Source organism: Pristiophorus japonicus, chromosome 21, assembly GCF_044704955.1.
Source record: "Pristiophorus japonicus isolate sPriJap1 chromosome 21, sPriJap1.hap1, whole genome shotgun sequence".
Classification (NCBI taxonomy): domain Eukaryota; kingdom Metazoa; phylum Chordata; class Chondrichthyes; family Pristiophoridae; genus Pristiophorus; species Pristiophorus japonicus.
In genome coordinates, this window is record NC_091997.1 from 92,450,836 (window position 1) to 92,467,737 (window position 16,902).

The 16,902-nt window shown below is 44.4% G+C and overlaps 1 protein-coding gene across 7 annotated transcripts in view; it reads right to left on the minus strand.

Annotated features, from left to right (window-relative positions):
• Positions 1-16,902, minus strand: part of herc1 (HECT and RLD domain containing E3 ubiquitin protein ligase family member 1) — a 284,132-nt gene that overhangs the window by 48,281 nt on the left and 218,949 nt on the right. For all 7 annotated transcript variants that reach the window (XM_070865234.1, XM_070865229.1, XM_070865230.1 and 4 more), the window contains 6 exons: positions 16,182-16,309; positions 15,937-16,070; positions 15,232-15,432; positions 8,307-8,437; positions 4,637-4,836; positions 81-201 (listed from right to left, as the gene is read on the minus strand). In XM_070865234.1, the coding sequence (XP_070721335.1) occupies positions 81-201; positions 4,637-4,836; positions 8,307-8,437; positions 15,232-15,432; positions 15,937-16,070; positions 16,182-16,309 (915 nt within the window). The remainder of the gene's footprint in view (positions 1-80; positions 202-4,636; positions 4,837-8,306; positions 8,438-15,231; positions 15,433-15,936; positions 16,071-16,181; positions 16,310-16,902) is intronic.

Here is a 16,902-nt window from a genome sequence, read left to right on the forward strand (position 1 = left end):
AGAACAGGTACAAAGCTGTAAAGTACCTCTTCAGGAACCAACAGTGCTAATCCGTTGCTAACATTCTAGTAATAGTTTACCTTGCCTCGGTTCTTAGATTCCTGTTCCCACCATTCATCAGAGCTGCTGGAAGTGGACTGTGATACACTGAAAATATCTTGGGGTACAGTCCAGACACACACCAAGCCATTCTGACACCCACTAGTGAGAGGGAGATAAAAACAATACATGTAAATATCAAACCGTACTCAGGAGCTCAATAAACAACCTACTAAACGGATCGCCAGCTTCTGATATTCCTGTTGTGCTAAGTACCCATGAATCAGTCTTAATGGAGTAAGTAATAAACAAGGCTGGGAATTCTTTCAGCAGATAGCGACATGTGATGCGAGAGTCGCCCTAACTCCTTGATGGGCCACCAGTCTCCTGCAAATACGACCTGTGATCAAGGATCTTTGAAATTGTTTGAGTACTTCTTATGGACAAGAAAGATTATTTTGGCCATTGTTTACTGTCACCATTTTTGTTTACAGATCAGAGGGTTCAATCATTATCCTCATGTCCCCTCTTGTATCGCAAGGTTTGCTCTGACAGTAACCCTGCAGTGTAAAGGACCCAGCGACCTTGGACCGGAGGTACCACAGCCCTCCTTCAGCAAGGGTGGCAATAGAAAATGGAGCAGTAGCAAAACTGACCTTGCAACTCATGTCAGCAAGGCCCCTGCAGCTCTGCTAACCGGTCTGGAACACTCAGACACTGGGGAAGGTACTGGTCAGAATGGGCTCCTTGGCTCTGCACCAGCTGAGAGTTTTATGAAAAGATCTAAACTTCACTTGGGCATTGGATTATCCAAACAGCACAACAAAATGATTGGATGATCATCTTGTTTTAACAAAAGGTACTTTCTAGAACTAACCAAAAAGTAAAAATTGGATGATAGTTGTGGAATCAGCTAGGACAGGCAGCACATCTCCAAGTACCTTTCAGTGAAAATAGTTTTGCCGGTTATAAGTCCAAAGTCACCACCAAAATGTGCAATTCTCGGAAAGGCTAAAGGACTGGCTGAAGAGTCAAATTTGGCCTTCAGTTGATAGTCAGTATTGGACCCAAGCCCATTTTCCCTCCTTTTGAGAATAATATTGTCATATGCCACATCCCTGTGTCAACAAGGCAGTTACTGAACATTGCTTCTGCTGCAAAGTCATTCGAAATCAAAGTTCAAGTCCCACAACCATAATGTTTCAGCCAAATTAAAAAGAGCAGCCACTGCAAGGAACGACCTGTTCGGGTATGGTGAGTGGCCCAAATAATGACTAACTGATCAGTGAAGGAGACTGCACTGGAACAAATCTGCTCAGCACACTACACCACTTCCAGCATTGAAAAAGTACAAAATTAATGGAAAATAAAAGCATCAAAATTCTGAGCAGGATTTCAAGGAAGAGAATCTTAGCTTCACTTTGGACAGCCGAAAAATCACTGTTTATTGTTCAAACTGATCTCCGTTGCTGAGAGCTGTACGGCAGTACAATCATCGCGTCACCCCCCCAAGGATTGCATGAGTCACTCATTACTCATTCATACGCCAACAGTGCAGTCAGAGGTCACTGTGAACATCACCATGTGCTAACTCCTGCAGATTACAATGTGTACAACTGACGCAATCATCATTCTGCAATGGGGAAAGTGATCACCACAGCCAAACTGCACGGATTGCTCAAGCTCTGCATTACCTGAGTATCAGATGCCTTGTGGTTTTGTGGTGATCAGTATATGTGTATTTCAACTTTCGCCATTATTGGGTCATCCTATCTGACAGAAAGCAGCTGGCCATCATGCCTATTCAAGAAGGGATCTTAATAACTCGAAACTAACACCCCTCCTACCTACTGTGTCAAACAACTGCACTCAATATTTAATTTTCTAACTGGTCATCGGTTTGCCTTTAAAGCAAATTAGTTGACCTGCGATGTTCTCAATCATATGGAACAGAAATTCATTAAATGTCTTTAAACCCAACACAAAACTAAAGCATTTAGGTTTGGCCGGACCTGACATCCCTGCTGTACCAAGAACCTGGCCCGTTGTGAGATCCTGGCATTTAATCTCCTTGGAGAAATCAGGCTGTGATAAACCTGTGTGTCTCCGGCAACTACTCAGGGGTCCCACAGGGATTTGGCCCCACTCAGCTTCTTGCCTTCATTTTACTGACACCGGGTTCAGTAATATTGTTTCTTTTCCCCACAGATGGTCTGAGTGATCACCAACATCTAACCAATGCCTTTCATTGACTGAGACTATCTGTGCATCATCCACCAGTTTCTCAGCTTTTTCCAGTTAAAACAACAACCTCTTCAAGGGCTATTAGGCTAATTAATACAAAGGCTGGGGACACTCAGCAGCTCAAGCTGTATCTATTTTTGTTTCTGATTTGCAGCAACTGCAATATTTTGATTTATGTTCCATGAAACGCATCTACCTGCTGTTCAGCGTAAACAGAAATAATTGCATTTATAAAAAAGAAAAAAAAAGACTTGCATTTATATAGCACCTATTCACGATCACCGGACGTCTCAAAGCACTTTACAGCCAATGAAGTACATTTGGAGTGTAGTCACTGTTGTAATATAGGAAATGCGGCAGCCAATTTGCACACAGCAAGCTCCCACAAACAGCAATGTGATAATCTGTATTGGTTATGTTGATTGAGTGTTAAAAATTGGCCCCAGGACACTGGGGATAACTCCCCTGCTCGTCTTCAAAATAGCGCCGTGGGATCTTTTACATCCACCTGAGAGAGCAGATGGGGCCTCGGTTTAAGGTCTCATCCGAAAGATGGCAGCTCCGACAGTACTGCACTGGAGTGTCAACCTAGATTTGTGCTCAAGTCCCACAACCTTCTGACTCAGAGGCTACTCACTGAGCCACAGCTGACATCATCCTGCATCATAAAATGTTTAGAACTTTGTGCAAGAGGTCCAGTTCAGTGCACATTACTGCACCCACAATTGTCTAACCTGTGCTCTCTGCAAGCTTCCCTACGAATAGTACAGGATTTCAGAATTACCCCTAAAATTATTTTAGGAGTGCAGGGGCTGATATGGTAAATAAAGCATTAAGAATTCTTACCAAGACTCCCTCAAAATAACTTGGCACTATTGCTGGACCCTCCGAGACTGAAGCCGTGCTGTTCTGCTCCCATCACAAACTCTGTAGCCTCGTGTTTTTACCCCATCTCCCTCCCCAGCTGTCACTCAGGTTAAGCCCAATGACATGCTTCCTTGTTGTCCTGTCTGACCCTGAGCCAAGCTTCAAACGTAAAGATCCATCACCAAAATCATCTAACTCCACCTCTATAACATTGTCTGCCTATGCCCTTATCTCACCCTCACTGAATCCTTCAGTCACAACCACATCATACCCAGGACCATCTTCTCCAACTCGCTTCTCACGTACCCCCACCATTTCTCACTAGCCTCCCATGCTCTACCCTCCACTGGTCCAAATCGCCATCATCACATCCCATCTCCTATTTTCAGTATTCCTGTCTTTGTGAACTTCAATTGGCCACCAGCTCCCCTATGCTTTCCATTCAAAAACTTCATCCTCATTTACCAATCCCTCCATGGGCTTCGCCCACCCTATCCGTGCAACCTCCACCACCCTCAAGTGCGAGTGTACACAATCCACTCTGCTGAGTGTGTTGTTCTTTGCCACCCATTCTCAAGTCATCCATTTCATGAAAGAGCCTTCAACAATCTGAACCTCCCCCTCCCCACAAACTGAACACTCTTCATAAACCACTCGGCCTTTCCACCTCAAAGCCACCTCTTTAACCAGGACTTTGGTCACTTGCCTTAATTCTTCTACCACTGTCCACAACCAATCAGACTCTATGAAATGCCCTGAGGCATTATGTATAGGAGCTGTATAAATGTAACATTGTTGAGTATAATAATTATTGTAATAGGCCAAGTTGGACCCTTTAAGGCAAGACTTCTTCAGTCTATTACTTATAATATTCACTCCTCAGAGTCCATCAACACTCCGCCCCCCTCTAGTTTGGGGCCACCTGAATAATTAATAATCCTGTGTGTTAATTGTGATTTTAGGTCATGTATATTTACCATGTATAGGCCCTTGGGTGGTCCAGTCAATACCTTCTCCACTGTAATTTCCTTCCTTTGACCAGTACCCTCTGCTTCCTTCCCTTTAGCAGATTGATATCCATAAACCCTAGTGGCAAAGGATTTTCTCGGGGGGTACTGCATAAAAAGGCTTTTGGAAGTCACGACTCTGCTGCTGCTGCTCTCCTGCACCCCCCCCAACCTTCAAATTAATTTAGACTAGATATCTGGAACATTAGTCTAACACCCTATAACTGTTATCATTTATAAGAAATACTCTTGCAATTAACCGGTAAGTAATGCATGACAGTTGGATACAGTATGGTGGCATCGTATAACAGTGGCAGATAGAGGTCTTTCCATAAATGATATTCTTGGAATTGATTAAAATAACATTTTCACATCAACTCCTTAATGAATAAGCAGCTAATCATTCAAGTCAATTAACAAAGCATGTTCAAGAACAATAAATGCTTTGAAAGAGTAACCCTTTATATATAAATATATACCTGGCCAACATGAGCTGCAGCTTGAAACCTTTTCCCAGTTGACTGCACCAGGCGACACCATTCACCAATGCCGGATGAGACAGTTTGTGTAGACAATGCCAGTTGCCGGCTGCACAACTCCACAACTTGACAGTGTTTTCTTTGGCACAAGTCATAAGCATGATCCCCAATGGGTCCCACTTCATACAAGTTATACTTTCCTAGTTTGAAACGGTGGGGGGTGGGGAAAGGGTGGCATGGTGGAGGAAGGGGAGAAAGAGGATTAGATTATTTTATTTCCAAAGATTTGTAGAATTTCTTTTATTTTCAAAAGCAAACTGGCAAACCAATCTGTGCAGACACTTCAAAATTGATCTTGCTACCGATGCCATGGATTTTTATACCTTTTGTAACAATGACAAATATTAGCAGGTATTACGAAATCACCAGTGACCCAACAGGACTCTTCATTTGAAAAAAAATGATCTGCCTTCGTTGAGAATTAAACAGAACAAAACCCTAGCAGAATGGCAGGATCAGGGATTTGAAAGGTGCGATATCTTAAAAATGCAGTTTTATTAGTGGCAATGAAAAAATAACAGTCATGACACAAGCTCCAAGATTAATCCTGTCTGTAACCAGCATAAATGCTGAAAACTTCATTTATCCACTTGTGAATTGCATAGTTTTTGGGGAATATTTGAAAAATGATAGCAATGGAGTGACAAAAATATTTCTGGTAGGGGAACACAACCCAGTCACTAAGTGAAGTCTGTGTCAGTGCCTTGGAAAAAAAGCAGCACAACTTAAAGAAAAGCGTAATGGTAAGGTATGAATAAGCATAAAGGACATATGTTGGAAAGTAGCAGTAAGAGAGATACAAAAGAAGTGCACTGATTGAGTAATGTTAGGAAGAATAGATCAAATAATACTTTCGGAATAAAAACAGCAGGGTTCTGCAAATGACATTATATATTACATGCGAGAGTATATCAGAAGTGCAGGATAACAAGCCCGTTACACAGCCGGCCCGATTTCCCATTCATCAAAATGGACATACAATCAGGCTGTATAATGGCTGCACTATACTCCTCATCCAGTCGCGTTCCTGGTGTGCGATGGTAACACAAACCGAGAAAGCTACTGTTTTTTCTGACTTGGAGGAAGAAGCAGATATTTGTGTGACCGGTAAAGAGAAATAACTAGCCTCTAATTGACCATCAGATGTGCTCATTTGCATCATTTAGACTGGTCTTAATGGGGCATCCAGGTGTCACTCACTCCGCTGTACCAGCAGAAAACTACATTGTGCATTACATGGCAGAGTGTTCTGGTCTTTATAAAACTGCACATCTCCTAACTTACTGCGAGTGTCATCACAGGCAATCCAGTAGAAAAAGCTTGGAGTAATAAAAGCCATTTGACCCATCAAGCCGGTCTTCCCCGTCCCCTTCCCCACACCACCTTCGAATTTTCTCACTTCAAGGAAATGCTAACTTCCTTCCCCCACCTCCGTGAAAAAAGAGCATTATTTACATCTCTCTGACCCTCACCACCCACCTGCTTAAGATATTGACATGGTTGCCAACTTAGCATTTCATTGACCTTGATCTACTATTAACTTTGAAACTTTTTTGGGCTTCTTGTGTTGCCCTCTGGATTATTGGGCCCAAGTTTCCACATGATTTGCGCCTGATTTTTAGGAGCAACTGGTGGAGAACGGACGATCTTAGAAATCGCAATTCTCCATATTTTTTTTTCTGCAGTTCTAGTCAGGTAGAACAGCTCTATTTTGGAACAGCATTTTTTCTTCAAAAGGGGGCGTGTCCGGCCACTGACGCCTGATTTGAAAGTTTCCACAGTGAAAATGTACTCCAAACTAAAGTAGAATGGAGCAAGTGAAGATTTTTGTAAAACTGAAAAAACTTGTTCTACACATTAAAAAATCAGGCGCAGGTTACAAATTAGGCGTCCAGAACGAGGTGGGGGAGGGGGGGGGGGGGGGGGGAGGGGGGGGAGGGAAGTCATTAAATTCTATAATAAATCCTTATTTATACTGATACAAATAAATCCAACCTGAATAAACATTTATAAGCAAAGAAAAGTTTAAATAAACCATCTTCCTCCTGTGTGAAAGTGCTTCAGGCAGGCTTTTCGGGACCGAAGGCTGAACGGGCTGGCCCGAGACTTCGGGCAGGGCCCGTCCCCAGCACCAGATTTACAGGTAGGTGGCGTTGGGTTGGGTCGGGGAGGTTCGGTTCGGGTCGGGGGAGGGAGGGAGAGAGAGAGGGGGGGGGGGAAGAGAGAGAGAGAGAGAGAAAGAGAGAAAGAAAGAGAGAGAGAGAGAGAGAGGGAGGAAGGGGGAGGGGGGAGGGGGGAGGTCAGGTCGGATCCAGTCCGGGAGCGGGAGTCGGGTCGGGTCCAGTGTGGGGGGGTCGGGTCGGGGAGCAGGAACAGGAGCGCGGGTCGGGTCGGGTCGGGTCCAGTCAGGGAGGCGGGGAGCGGGAACAGGAGCGCGGGTCGGGTCCAGTCAGGGAGGCGGGGAGCGGGAACAGGAGCGCGGGTCGGGTCAGGTCCAATCGGGGGGGCGGGGAGCGGGAACAGGAGCGTGGGTCGGGTCCAGTCGGGGGGGGCGGGGAGCAGGAACAGGAGCGCGGGTCGGGTCCAGTCGGGGGGGGCGGGGAGCAGGAACAGGAGCGCGGGTCGGGTCGAGTCGGGGAGCGGGAACAGGAGCGCGGGTCGGGTCGGGTCCAGTCGGGGGGGGCGGGGAGCGGGAACAGGAGCGCAGGTCGGGTCGGGTCCAGTCGGGGGGGCGGGGAGCGGGAACAGGAGCGCAGGTCGGGTCGGGTCCAGTCGGGGAGGCGGGGAGCGGGAACAGGAGCGCGGGTCGGGTCCAGTCGGGGAGGCGGGGAGCGGGAACAGGAGCGCGGGTCGGGTCGGGTCCAGTCGGGGGGGCGGGGAGCGGGAACAGGAGCGCGGGTCGGGTCAGTCAGGGAGGGGGGGGGGGGGGCGCGGGTGTCGGGTCTGGTCCGGAGGCCGGGGGGGGGGGGGGGGAGCAAGTGTCGGGTCTGGTCGGGAGGGGGGGAGGAGCCTTATTCACGCAGCCCCAGTGAGGCCATTGGGCCAGGGCTAGGGGCTGCGTGCTTCGGGCCCCTCCCACACAGTTCGGCGCCTGGAGCTACTGCACTTGCGTGCCCACTGTAGCGCGCATGTGCAGAGGTCCCGGCACTGTTTTCAGCGCAGGGACCTGGCTCCGCCCCCCCCCACAGCTCGTGCTGGCTGCGCCGAGGGCCAGAGGACCTGCAGGTAGGTGGAGAATACCGAGGATTTTTTTAGGCGAACTTTGTGGCGCGAAAAACGGGCGTCCAGGTCGGGACTGCGCCGTTCTAGGCGCGTGTGGAAACTTGGGCCCATTGTCTCTATGTCTCCCTTACTTCTTCGAACACTTTCTTCAGTTCCCTTTTGTATTAATCCCAAGAGGCGGAAGCTGCAGTATCATTACTGATGCCTCAGTACTCTATCACCCACATCACTTGAAACACACGTCCGCCCCAACACACAGCCTACTGGTGACTTTGACACGTCAACATAGATTAGTCACTGATCACAGGGAGGAAGGGGGTGAATAAAAGCTGGCTGCTGCAGTGTGGAGGTACAGCACAGCCTCAGAATTACTTTGATGTTAACCTACCTTGTATGCATCAATCATAACCACTGTTCCTTTCTCCAGAGGCTCTTTTGTGCCAATCAGCATTTTTCCATCTGCATATCCCACTACAAATGGCTTGTCTTCACTATACCAAGCAATGGCCATTACAGCAACTAGAGGCAGCAAACAGTAATTGTGAAAACAAGGCACCTCATACAGCTAAACAGGTGGTCATAAGATATTCTGTTACAGCACTTTATCCAACATATAATCATTAGCAAAATGGAAATCTGCAAATATAAATAGGCAAAGATCAAGAAGAACGGCGTATGTGTAATTAATCAGAATTGTAAGACAAATACATTTTTAACAATGGTAATTGCGGAAATTGATGTGAATTTAAAACGCTGGAACAGCCCACTCTTTGACAGAGTTTGTGTTTACACTGGAATTTCTGGGATAGAAAAAAAAACCTTGAAAGGGAGGTCTATCTGGTTTGGAAAGAGAATTAAAGAAAGAAAATTGTGGAAACCAAACGGATTGTCCGATATGTACGTGTGAAGAGGCTCAAACAGTTTCCCAATCCAACTGTAAGAGGTGCAATGTGAGGAGTGAAGGATACAATGTCATTAGCTGGGGAAAAGCAAGTCACTAGGATGCATCTCCTGGACTTTATAGGATGTGAAAATAGGAAAATATCTCTGGCTTTGCCCATCTACAAATTACAGACATTATCTTTATGTGCATGCTAAGTATATAGATTCCTCAGAACCTCAATAGATTTAAAGCAATTGCTAGGAGGTTTAGAGGGGATTTGAGGGGAAATGTTTTCACCCATTGGGTAGTGGGGTTCTGGAACTCACTGCCTGAAAGGGCGATTGATATGTCATTACTATACAGTACAAATGCATACGAGGCCCATTCTAGAGAGGTGGTCACTCTGTGACCAGTAACCCGTATTAGCCAGCACTGAAGTGGAGGTTAGGAGTGTCTCCCACAAGTTCACCACCTAGTGGTCAGTGTTCTCACGGTGTACAAATTAGGTCAGTTCATACATGGATTACAATGACAGTGGTAGAGGCAGAAACTCTTTCCACTTTTAAAAAGTACTTGGATATGCACTGAAGTGTCGTAACCTACAGGGCTACGGACCAAGAACTGGAAAGTGAGATTAGGATTGCTAGCTCTCTGTCGGCTGGCACGGACTCGATGGGCCGAAATAGCTTCCTGCCATGCTGTAAATTTCTATGATTACCAGTCTAACTACGGTGCATTCCAATATAATTGAAGAATTATTATATTTAATACAATCGCAAAGAAAAGTCAAATGCTATTACAGGTATAAATGACCAATTATTAAAGATGAAACAACAGCGCATTTGGAAAGCAGTGACAGGATCGGTCCAAGTCAACATGGATTTATGAAAGGGAAATCATGCTTGACAAATCTTCTGGAATTTTTTGAGGATGTAACTAGTAGAGTGGACAAGGGGAAACCAGTGGATGTGGTGTATTTGGACTTTGGTGTGCAAAATTAAAACACATGGTATTGGGGTAATGTACTGACGTGGATAGAGAACTGGTTGGCAGACAGGAAGCAGAGGGTCGGGATAAATGGGTCCTTTTCAGAATGGCAGGCAGGTGACTAGTGGGGTGCCGCAGGGCTCAGTGCTGGGACCCCAGCTATTTACAATATACATTAATAATTTAGATGAAGGGATTGAGTGTAATATCTCCAAGTTTGCAGATGACACTAAACTGGGTAGCGGTGTGAGCTGCGAAGAGGACGCTAAGAGGCTGCAGGGTTACTTGAACAGGTTAGGTGAGTGGGCAAATGCATGGCAGATGCAGTATAATGTGGATAAATGTGAGGTTCTCCACTTTGGGGGCAAAAACATGAAGGCAGAATATTATCTGAATGGTGGCAGATTAGGAAAAGGGGAGGTGCAACGAGACCTGGGTGTCATGGTACATCAGTCATTGAAAGTTGGCATACAGGTACAGCAGGCGGTGAAGGCGGAAAATGGTATGCTGGCCTTCATAGCTAGGGGATTTGAGTATAGGAGCAGGGAGGTCTTACTGCAGTTGTACAGGGCCTTGGTGAAGCCTCACCTGGAATATAGTGTTCAGTTTTGGTCTCCTAATCTGAGGAAGGACGTTCTTGCTATTGAAGGATTGCAGCGAAGGTTCACCAGACTGATTCCCAGGATGGCTGGTCAGACATATGAGGAGAGACTGGATCAACTGGGCCTTTATACACTGGAGTTTAGAAGGATGAGAGGGGATCTCATAGAAACATATAAAATTCTGACGGGACTGGACAGGTTAGATGCAGGAAGAATGTTCCCGATGTTGGGAAAGTCCAGAACCAGGGGACACAGTCCTAAATGGCTTACCCCTTATCCTTAGACTGAGATGAGGAGAAACTTCTTCACTCAGAGTTGTTAACCTGTGGAATTCCCTGCCACAGAGAGTTGTTTATGCCAGTTCGTTGGATATATTCAAGAGGGGGTTAGATGTGGCCCTTATGGTTAAAGGGATCAAGGGGTGTGGAGAGAAAGTAGGAAAGGGGTACAGAGATGAAAGATCAGCTATGATCTTATTGAATGGCGGTGCAGCTCGAAGGGCCGAATGGCCTACTCCTGCACCTATTTTCTATGTTTCTATGTAAATATTTGCAGAATCAAAATAAATCTTTGGCCATTCATGGCTTGCTGATTCTTGCGTTTGGTGAATGGGTTCCTTATCTAATGAACAGATAACCATTTCTCTTCAAAACTAAGCTCTGCCAGCTGGAGTTTAAATGGTTGAGATCAACCAGGTATATTCATGGAGAAACACCGCTTCAAACACTCATGTCAAACACATTCCTTGAAGCTGCACCGAAACACCCTACATGGTTTCCTCAATCACAGGGGGACAATATTTCACAAGCAGAGTTGTGTAGTGAACCTGCCACATGCGAGGTGGCCACGCTAATCTGAAGGGTCGCCCGAAAACCTTTTCTAGTTGAAGTATCTGAGCACTTGGGCTGCCCAATCAATGGAACCGTTGCTACGGTCACTTGTCTATGCCTTGCCTGTTACATAACCAAGTCTACCGAGGAGTGACTAAAGTCCCAAATTAGTCTCAAGGGACTCTACTGTTTATTATCACAAGCTCATCAGGCTGCCCAGTATATTAGAATGGGCCACAACTTGCACATCTGAGGCAGTAAAAGCACTATTGGTGAAGGAAGCAGGATTTGGGTGAAGGGCTCCTCTAGAACAGGCTTCTGAGATTTGAAAGCCTTGTGACTGATACTCAAGGTGACCGTTTGAGCCTGTCTGGACAACTTCTTCCTGGATATTACATCTTTGTATGGCCATGCCCACAAGTAATTCCTCATCCTCCAGGAGGTTCCCCCTCCCCTTCTTCACACCCAAGTTTCCACAAGAAAAAAAACGGGCACCCCTCCGAGCTGGGCGCCCGTTTTTTGCGCCTAAAACGGCGCCTATAAAAAAAAAAATCGCGATTCGCGAGCGTTCTGCAGCTCCTTGTCTGCCTGGCGCGGCGTGCAGGGGGGTGGAGCCTACACTCGCGCCGATTTTGTAAGTGGGAGGGGGCGGGTACTATTTAAATTAGTTGTTTTCCCTGCCGGCAACGCTGCGCGTGCGCGTTGGAGCGTGTGCGCACACGCGTTGGAGCGTCCGCGCAGTGTGAAAAAAACATTGGCACTCGGCCATTTTAGAAAGTGCTGCAGAAAACGTGAAGATTTGTTCTTGGACCCCTGCAAAGGCTTGTTGACAATGCAGCACCCATTCTGCAAATGTAAATATAAAACTGTCGATGTGGCTGCCTCTCCCTGTCCAAATGGCCTCAGTCCCCCTCACAGCTCGAAGCCTGCTGCTGTATCTTTGGCTGCCTGCCCCTCCCTCTCCCTCCCTCCCCCCGTTCGCGGGAACATCGCTGAGCTGCCTGAAGCACTTTCACACAGGTAGGAAGATGGTTTATTTAATCTTTTCTTTGCTAATAAATGTTTATTCAGGTTGGATTTATTTGTATAATATTTGTAGAAGTATAAATAAGGATTTATTGTCGAATTTAATGAGTTCCCTCCCCCCTCCCCCCCACCTCGTTCTGGACGCCTAATTTGTAACCTGCGCCTGATTTTTTAATGTGTAGAACAGATTTTTTCAGTTCTACAAAAATCTTCACTGGCTCCATTCTACTTTAGTTTGGAGTACATTTTCACTGTGGAAACTTTCAAATCAGGCGTCAGTGGCCAGACACGCCCCCTTTTGAAGAAAAAATTCTGTTCGAAACTAGAACTGTTCTACCTGACTAGAACTGCAGAAAAAAAAATGTGGAGAATTGCGATTTCTAAAATAGTCCGTTCTCCACCATTCAGTCGCAAATCATGTGGAAACTTGGGCCCTATAATTCTGTGGGGATGGCATGTTAGGCTTATTTTGTCCATCCGGTTTGTTGGCTTAGCCTTCAACTGGGTAAAAACAGCTGGACTGATCACTCGTTAAATATGCAGTAGTCACAACTTTATCATTCAATATTCAACAACAAAAACCTTGCATTTGTATAGCACTATAATATAGTAAACCGTCCCAAGAAGCTTCACAAGAGCATTATCAAACAAAATTTGGGGGACGATTTAAACTGGAATTGTGAGTGTCAGAGTATGATCTTGGATATTTAACTCAAATGTTGAAATCCAGATCTGACATTTACCAGAAGCCAAGGATTATTTGACCAAACTGGAACTGTTGCAGGCTAAATGGGTTAACAAGCATACTGGAGTTGAACAAATATAGAAAAATCTTATAAAATTTTTTTCCCTAAAGTTTGAATATTATCCTGGTCCGTTAACTTACAAGGAACTTTAAATAACGGAGATACAAATGGGTATGATCTGTTACGTGGTTGCAAGGTGACCAAGGCTGGAAACTAAATATTCAGGGGTATTTGACAATTCGGAAGGACAGACAGAAAGGAAAAGGAGGTGGGGTAGCTCTGTTAATAAATGATGAGATCAGTACGTTAGTGAGAAACAATACTGGCCAAGATCAAGATGTTGAATCAGTTTGGTGGAGATAAGGAATAATAAGGGGAAAAAGTGGTGGGCACAGTCTATAGGCTCCCTAACAGTAACAAGAAATAATGGATGCTTGTAAAAAAAGGAATGGCAATAATCATGGGCAATTTTAACCTTCATGTTGACTGGACAAAGTAAATTGCCAGGGTAGCCTTGAGGAAGAGTTCATGGAGTGTATCTGGGATCATTTCCTTGAACTGTATGTTGCTGAACCAACCAGGGAGCAGGCTATCTTAGATCTGGTACTGTGTAATGAGACAGGATTAATAAATGATCTCGTAGTAAAGGATCCTCTTGGAATGAGTGACCATAGCTTGGTTGAATTCCAAATTCAGTTGGGAGGGTGAGAAAGTTGAACTCAAACCAGTGTCCTAAGCTTAAATAAAGGAGACTACAAAAGGTATGAAGGCAGAGTTGGCTAAAGTGGACTGGGAAAATAGATTAAAGTGAGGGACGGTTGATGAGCAGTGGCAGACATTTAAGGAGATATTTCATAACTGTCAACAAAAATATAGTCCAATGAGAAGGAAAGGCTGTAAGAGAAGGGATAACCATCCGTGGCTAACTAAGGAAATAAGGGATGGTATCAAATTGAAAACAATCGCATACAAAGTGGCCAAGACTAGTGGGAGGCCAGAGGATTGGGAAACTTTTAAAAGCCAGCAAAGAACGATTATGAAAGCAAACTAGCACGAAATATAAAAACAGATAGTAGGAGTTTCTTACAGGTACATAAAAAGGAAAAGTGTGGCTTAAGTAAATGTTGGTCCCTTAGAGGATGAGACTGGGGAATTAATAATGGGGAACAGTGAAATGGCAGAGACTTTGAACAAATATTTTGCATCGGTCTTCACGGTAGAAGACACTAAAAACATCCGAATAATGGATAATCAAGGGGCTATAGGGAGGAAGGAAACTATCACTATCACTAATGAAGTAGTACTCAGTAAAACAATGGGACTAAAGGCGGACAAGTCCCCTGGACTTGATGCCTTATATCCTAGGGTCTTAAAAGAAATGGCTGCAGAAATAGTGGATGCATCGGTTGTAATCTACCAAGATTCCCAGCAGATTGGAAAATCACAAATGTAATGCCCCTATTTAAAAAAGGAGACAGACTGAAAGCAGGAAACTATAGACCAGTTAGCCTAATATCTGTGGTTGGGAAAATGCTGGAGTCCATTATTAAGGAAACAGTTGCAGGACATTTGGAAAAGCAGGATTCAATCAAGCAGAGTCAACATGGTTTTATGAAAGTCCTTTATGAGAGTTCTTTGAGGTTGTAATGAGCAGAGTGGATAAAGGGGAACCAGTGGATGTGGTGTATTTGATTTCTAGAAGGCATTCGATAAGGTGCCACATAAGAGGTTACTGCACAAGATAAAAGTTCACAGGGTTGGGGATAATATATTAGCATGGATAGAGGATTGGCTAACTAACAGAAAACAGAGAGTCAGGATAAATGGGTCATTTTCCAGTTGGCAAACAGTAACTAGTGGGGTGCCGCAGGGATTGGTGCTGGGTCCTCAACTATTTACAATCTATATTAATGACTTGGATGAAGGGACAGAGCGTAATGTAGCCAAGTTTACTGATGATACAAAGATGGGTGGGAAAGCAAATTGTAAGGAGGACATAAGAAATCTACAAAGGGATATAGACAAATGGCCTACTCATATTTCTTATGTTCTTGTATGCAAATGAAGAGAATTTCAAGGCATTGCCCAATAGTCAAGGTGGCTATTGATGACAGAACTGAGGATATGTCCAGAGTGAGGCGACATATGCCACCTTCTGGAGAAGGGCCAACATCCCAGTATGGATAAGAATTACAAAATGGAACAGAATTGAAGGCAAAATTCCAAAAAGCATGCTTACCATCTTTTCTGTAGCAGTGCTCAAGTTCAAGTCTGTGCATTGTAGAGGAGTCCACTACCTCAATGAGTCCTAGAGACCCATCCATTCGTCCGATAAGTAGAACTTCTAAAGTGTCACCGGCCCAGCTTGCTATTGGACCTTCCTCAGGCCAGGCAAGAGCGGAAACCCAGTGCGGCTGGATGTCCAAAAGCCCCTTGCCTCCTATAAAAGACAAAATAACATTACACTGAGGAATTTTCTGAGTGTGTTTCGGCCAAAGAACACATATTAGAAATTTGTGCGCAGGCTCCCATGATTCTCACCCATTCATTTCAAACGGATAGATAATAATGTGTAGCACATGCCCAAATCCCTGACAAGTGCTCCCTGGCAGGAATGGGAACTTGGAAAGATTGACTCCTATATACACTGTCCTCTGGTCAAATAAGTTTACCTTGCTGGCAAAGCAGTTTGATCTTAAATCAACCATTATGACAGTGTGTTTGCAGAGGTTACCTGCATTACTCACATACAAACAACAGTTAAGAATACTGGCTCGAACAAAATGGCTCACAAACATTGCAAGGTGCCAAAAATTTAAAAAACAGGTTGACATTTGGGCTGCTCCAATTTACTTTTACATTAGCTAATATCTTGCATTATGAATTGAAATGAGTAACTTTATGAATTCTGTTTTATGAAATATAAAAATATTAGGCGTCATACCAGTGACTTGCCAGATGTTCACCACCTTTTCTAGTGCTGCTGCAATATATTTGCCGCTAACGCTCCAACAAATGAGAGACAAATTCGGGTCACAAGGAGAACCTAGACTGCCCAGGTCTTCTGAAATAAATTCTCTAAGAAAAAAGAAAATGCAATTTTTACCATTATCTGTGGAAACTCGATGCCTTACATTTGTGTTAACTGCAAATAATCCACATGTTAATTAAAAGTAAAATGCTGCTCACGATTTGTTGAAGACACATGTTTGCTGCAAGGAGTAATGATTTTTAGTGACACTCCACACTCTAACAGTCCCATCATTGCCACTTGTTGCTAGGAGACCTTTTTTATTGCACCATTCACATGTGATTACCTTTAAAGAAATGAAAAAATAACTACCCTGGAAATGTGTTTACATCAAAGCAATTAAAACACTTGGACTTAATGTACTTATAACACAACCCTACCAAAGCTAACATTGCATATGTTAGCACCGAGTTTCATACAACTTTTTCACTAGCATTCAATTCTATATTTGGTACAGCAGGTATGGTGTATACAATTTTAATAAACTCTCAGTCCATTCCAAGACACACGAGCACCCTAAAGGCAACAGATTGAGGGAGGTCTGTTAGCAGAGGTGAAGGGGATTAAATCTTTAAATACATTTCTTCAGAATCTCTCCGCACACTGAGACAGGCCTAGAGATTGTGTGAACATGTCATATAGGATCGTTGCTGCTAATCCAGAGAAACTCCTGAAATTTGTAAAGGCAGCTATTTCAAACTCAGCAGAGGAATTTTAAAATTAACAACCTAATGAATCACTACACACACACAAAAACACCTTAAATATATTGCTACCCCCGAATAACAAACTCAAGGATCATCAGATACGAGGGTAGAAATTCATCCTGGCCAAAGTGCTTTCACTAGTAGGAAGTGCAAGTAGGGACTCGAAAAAAAG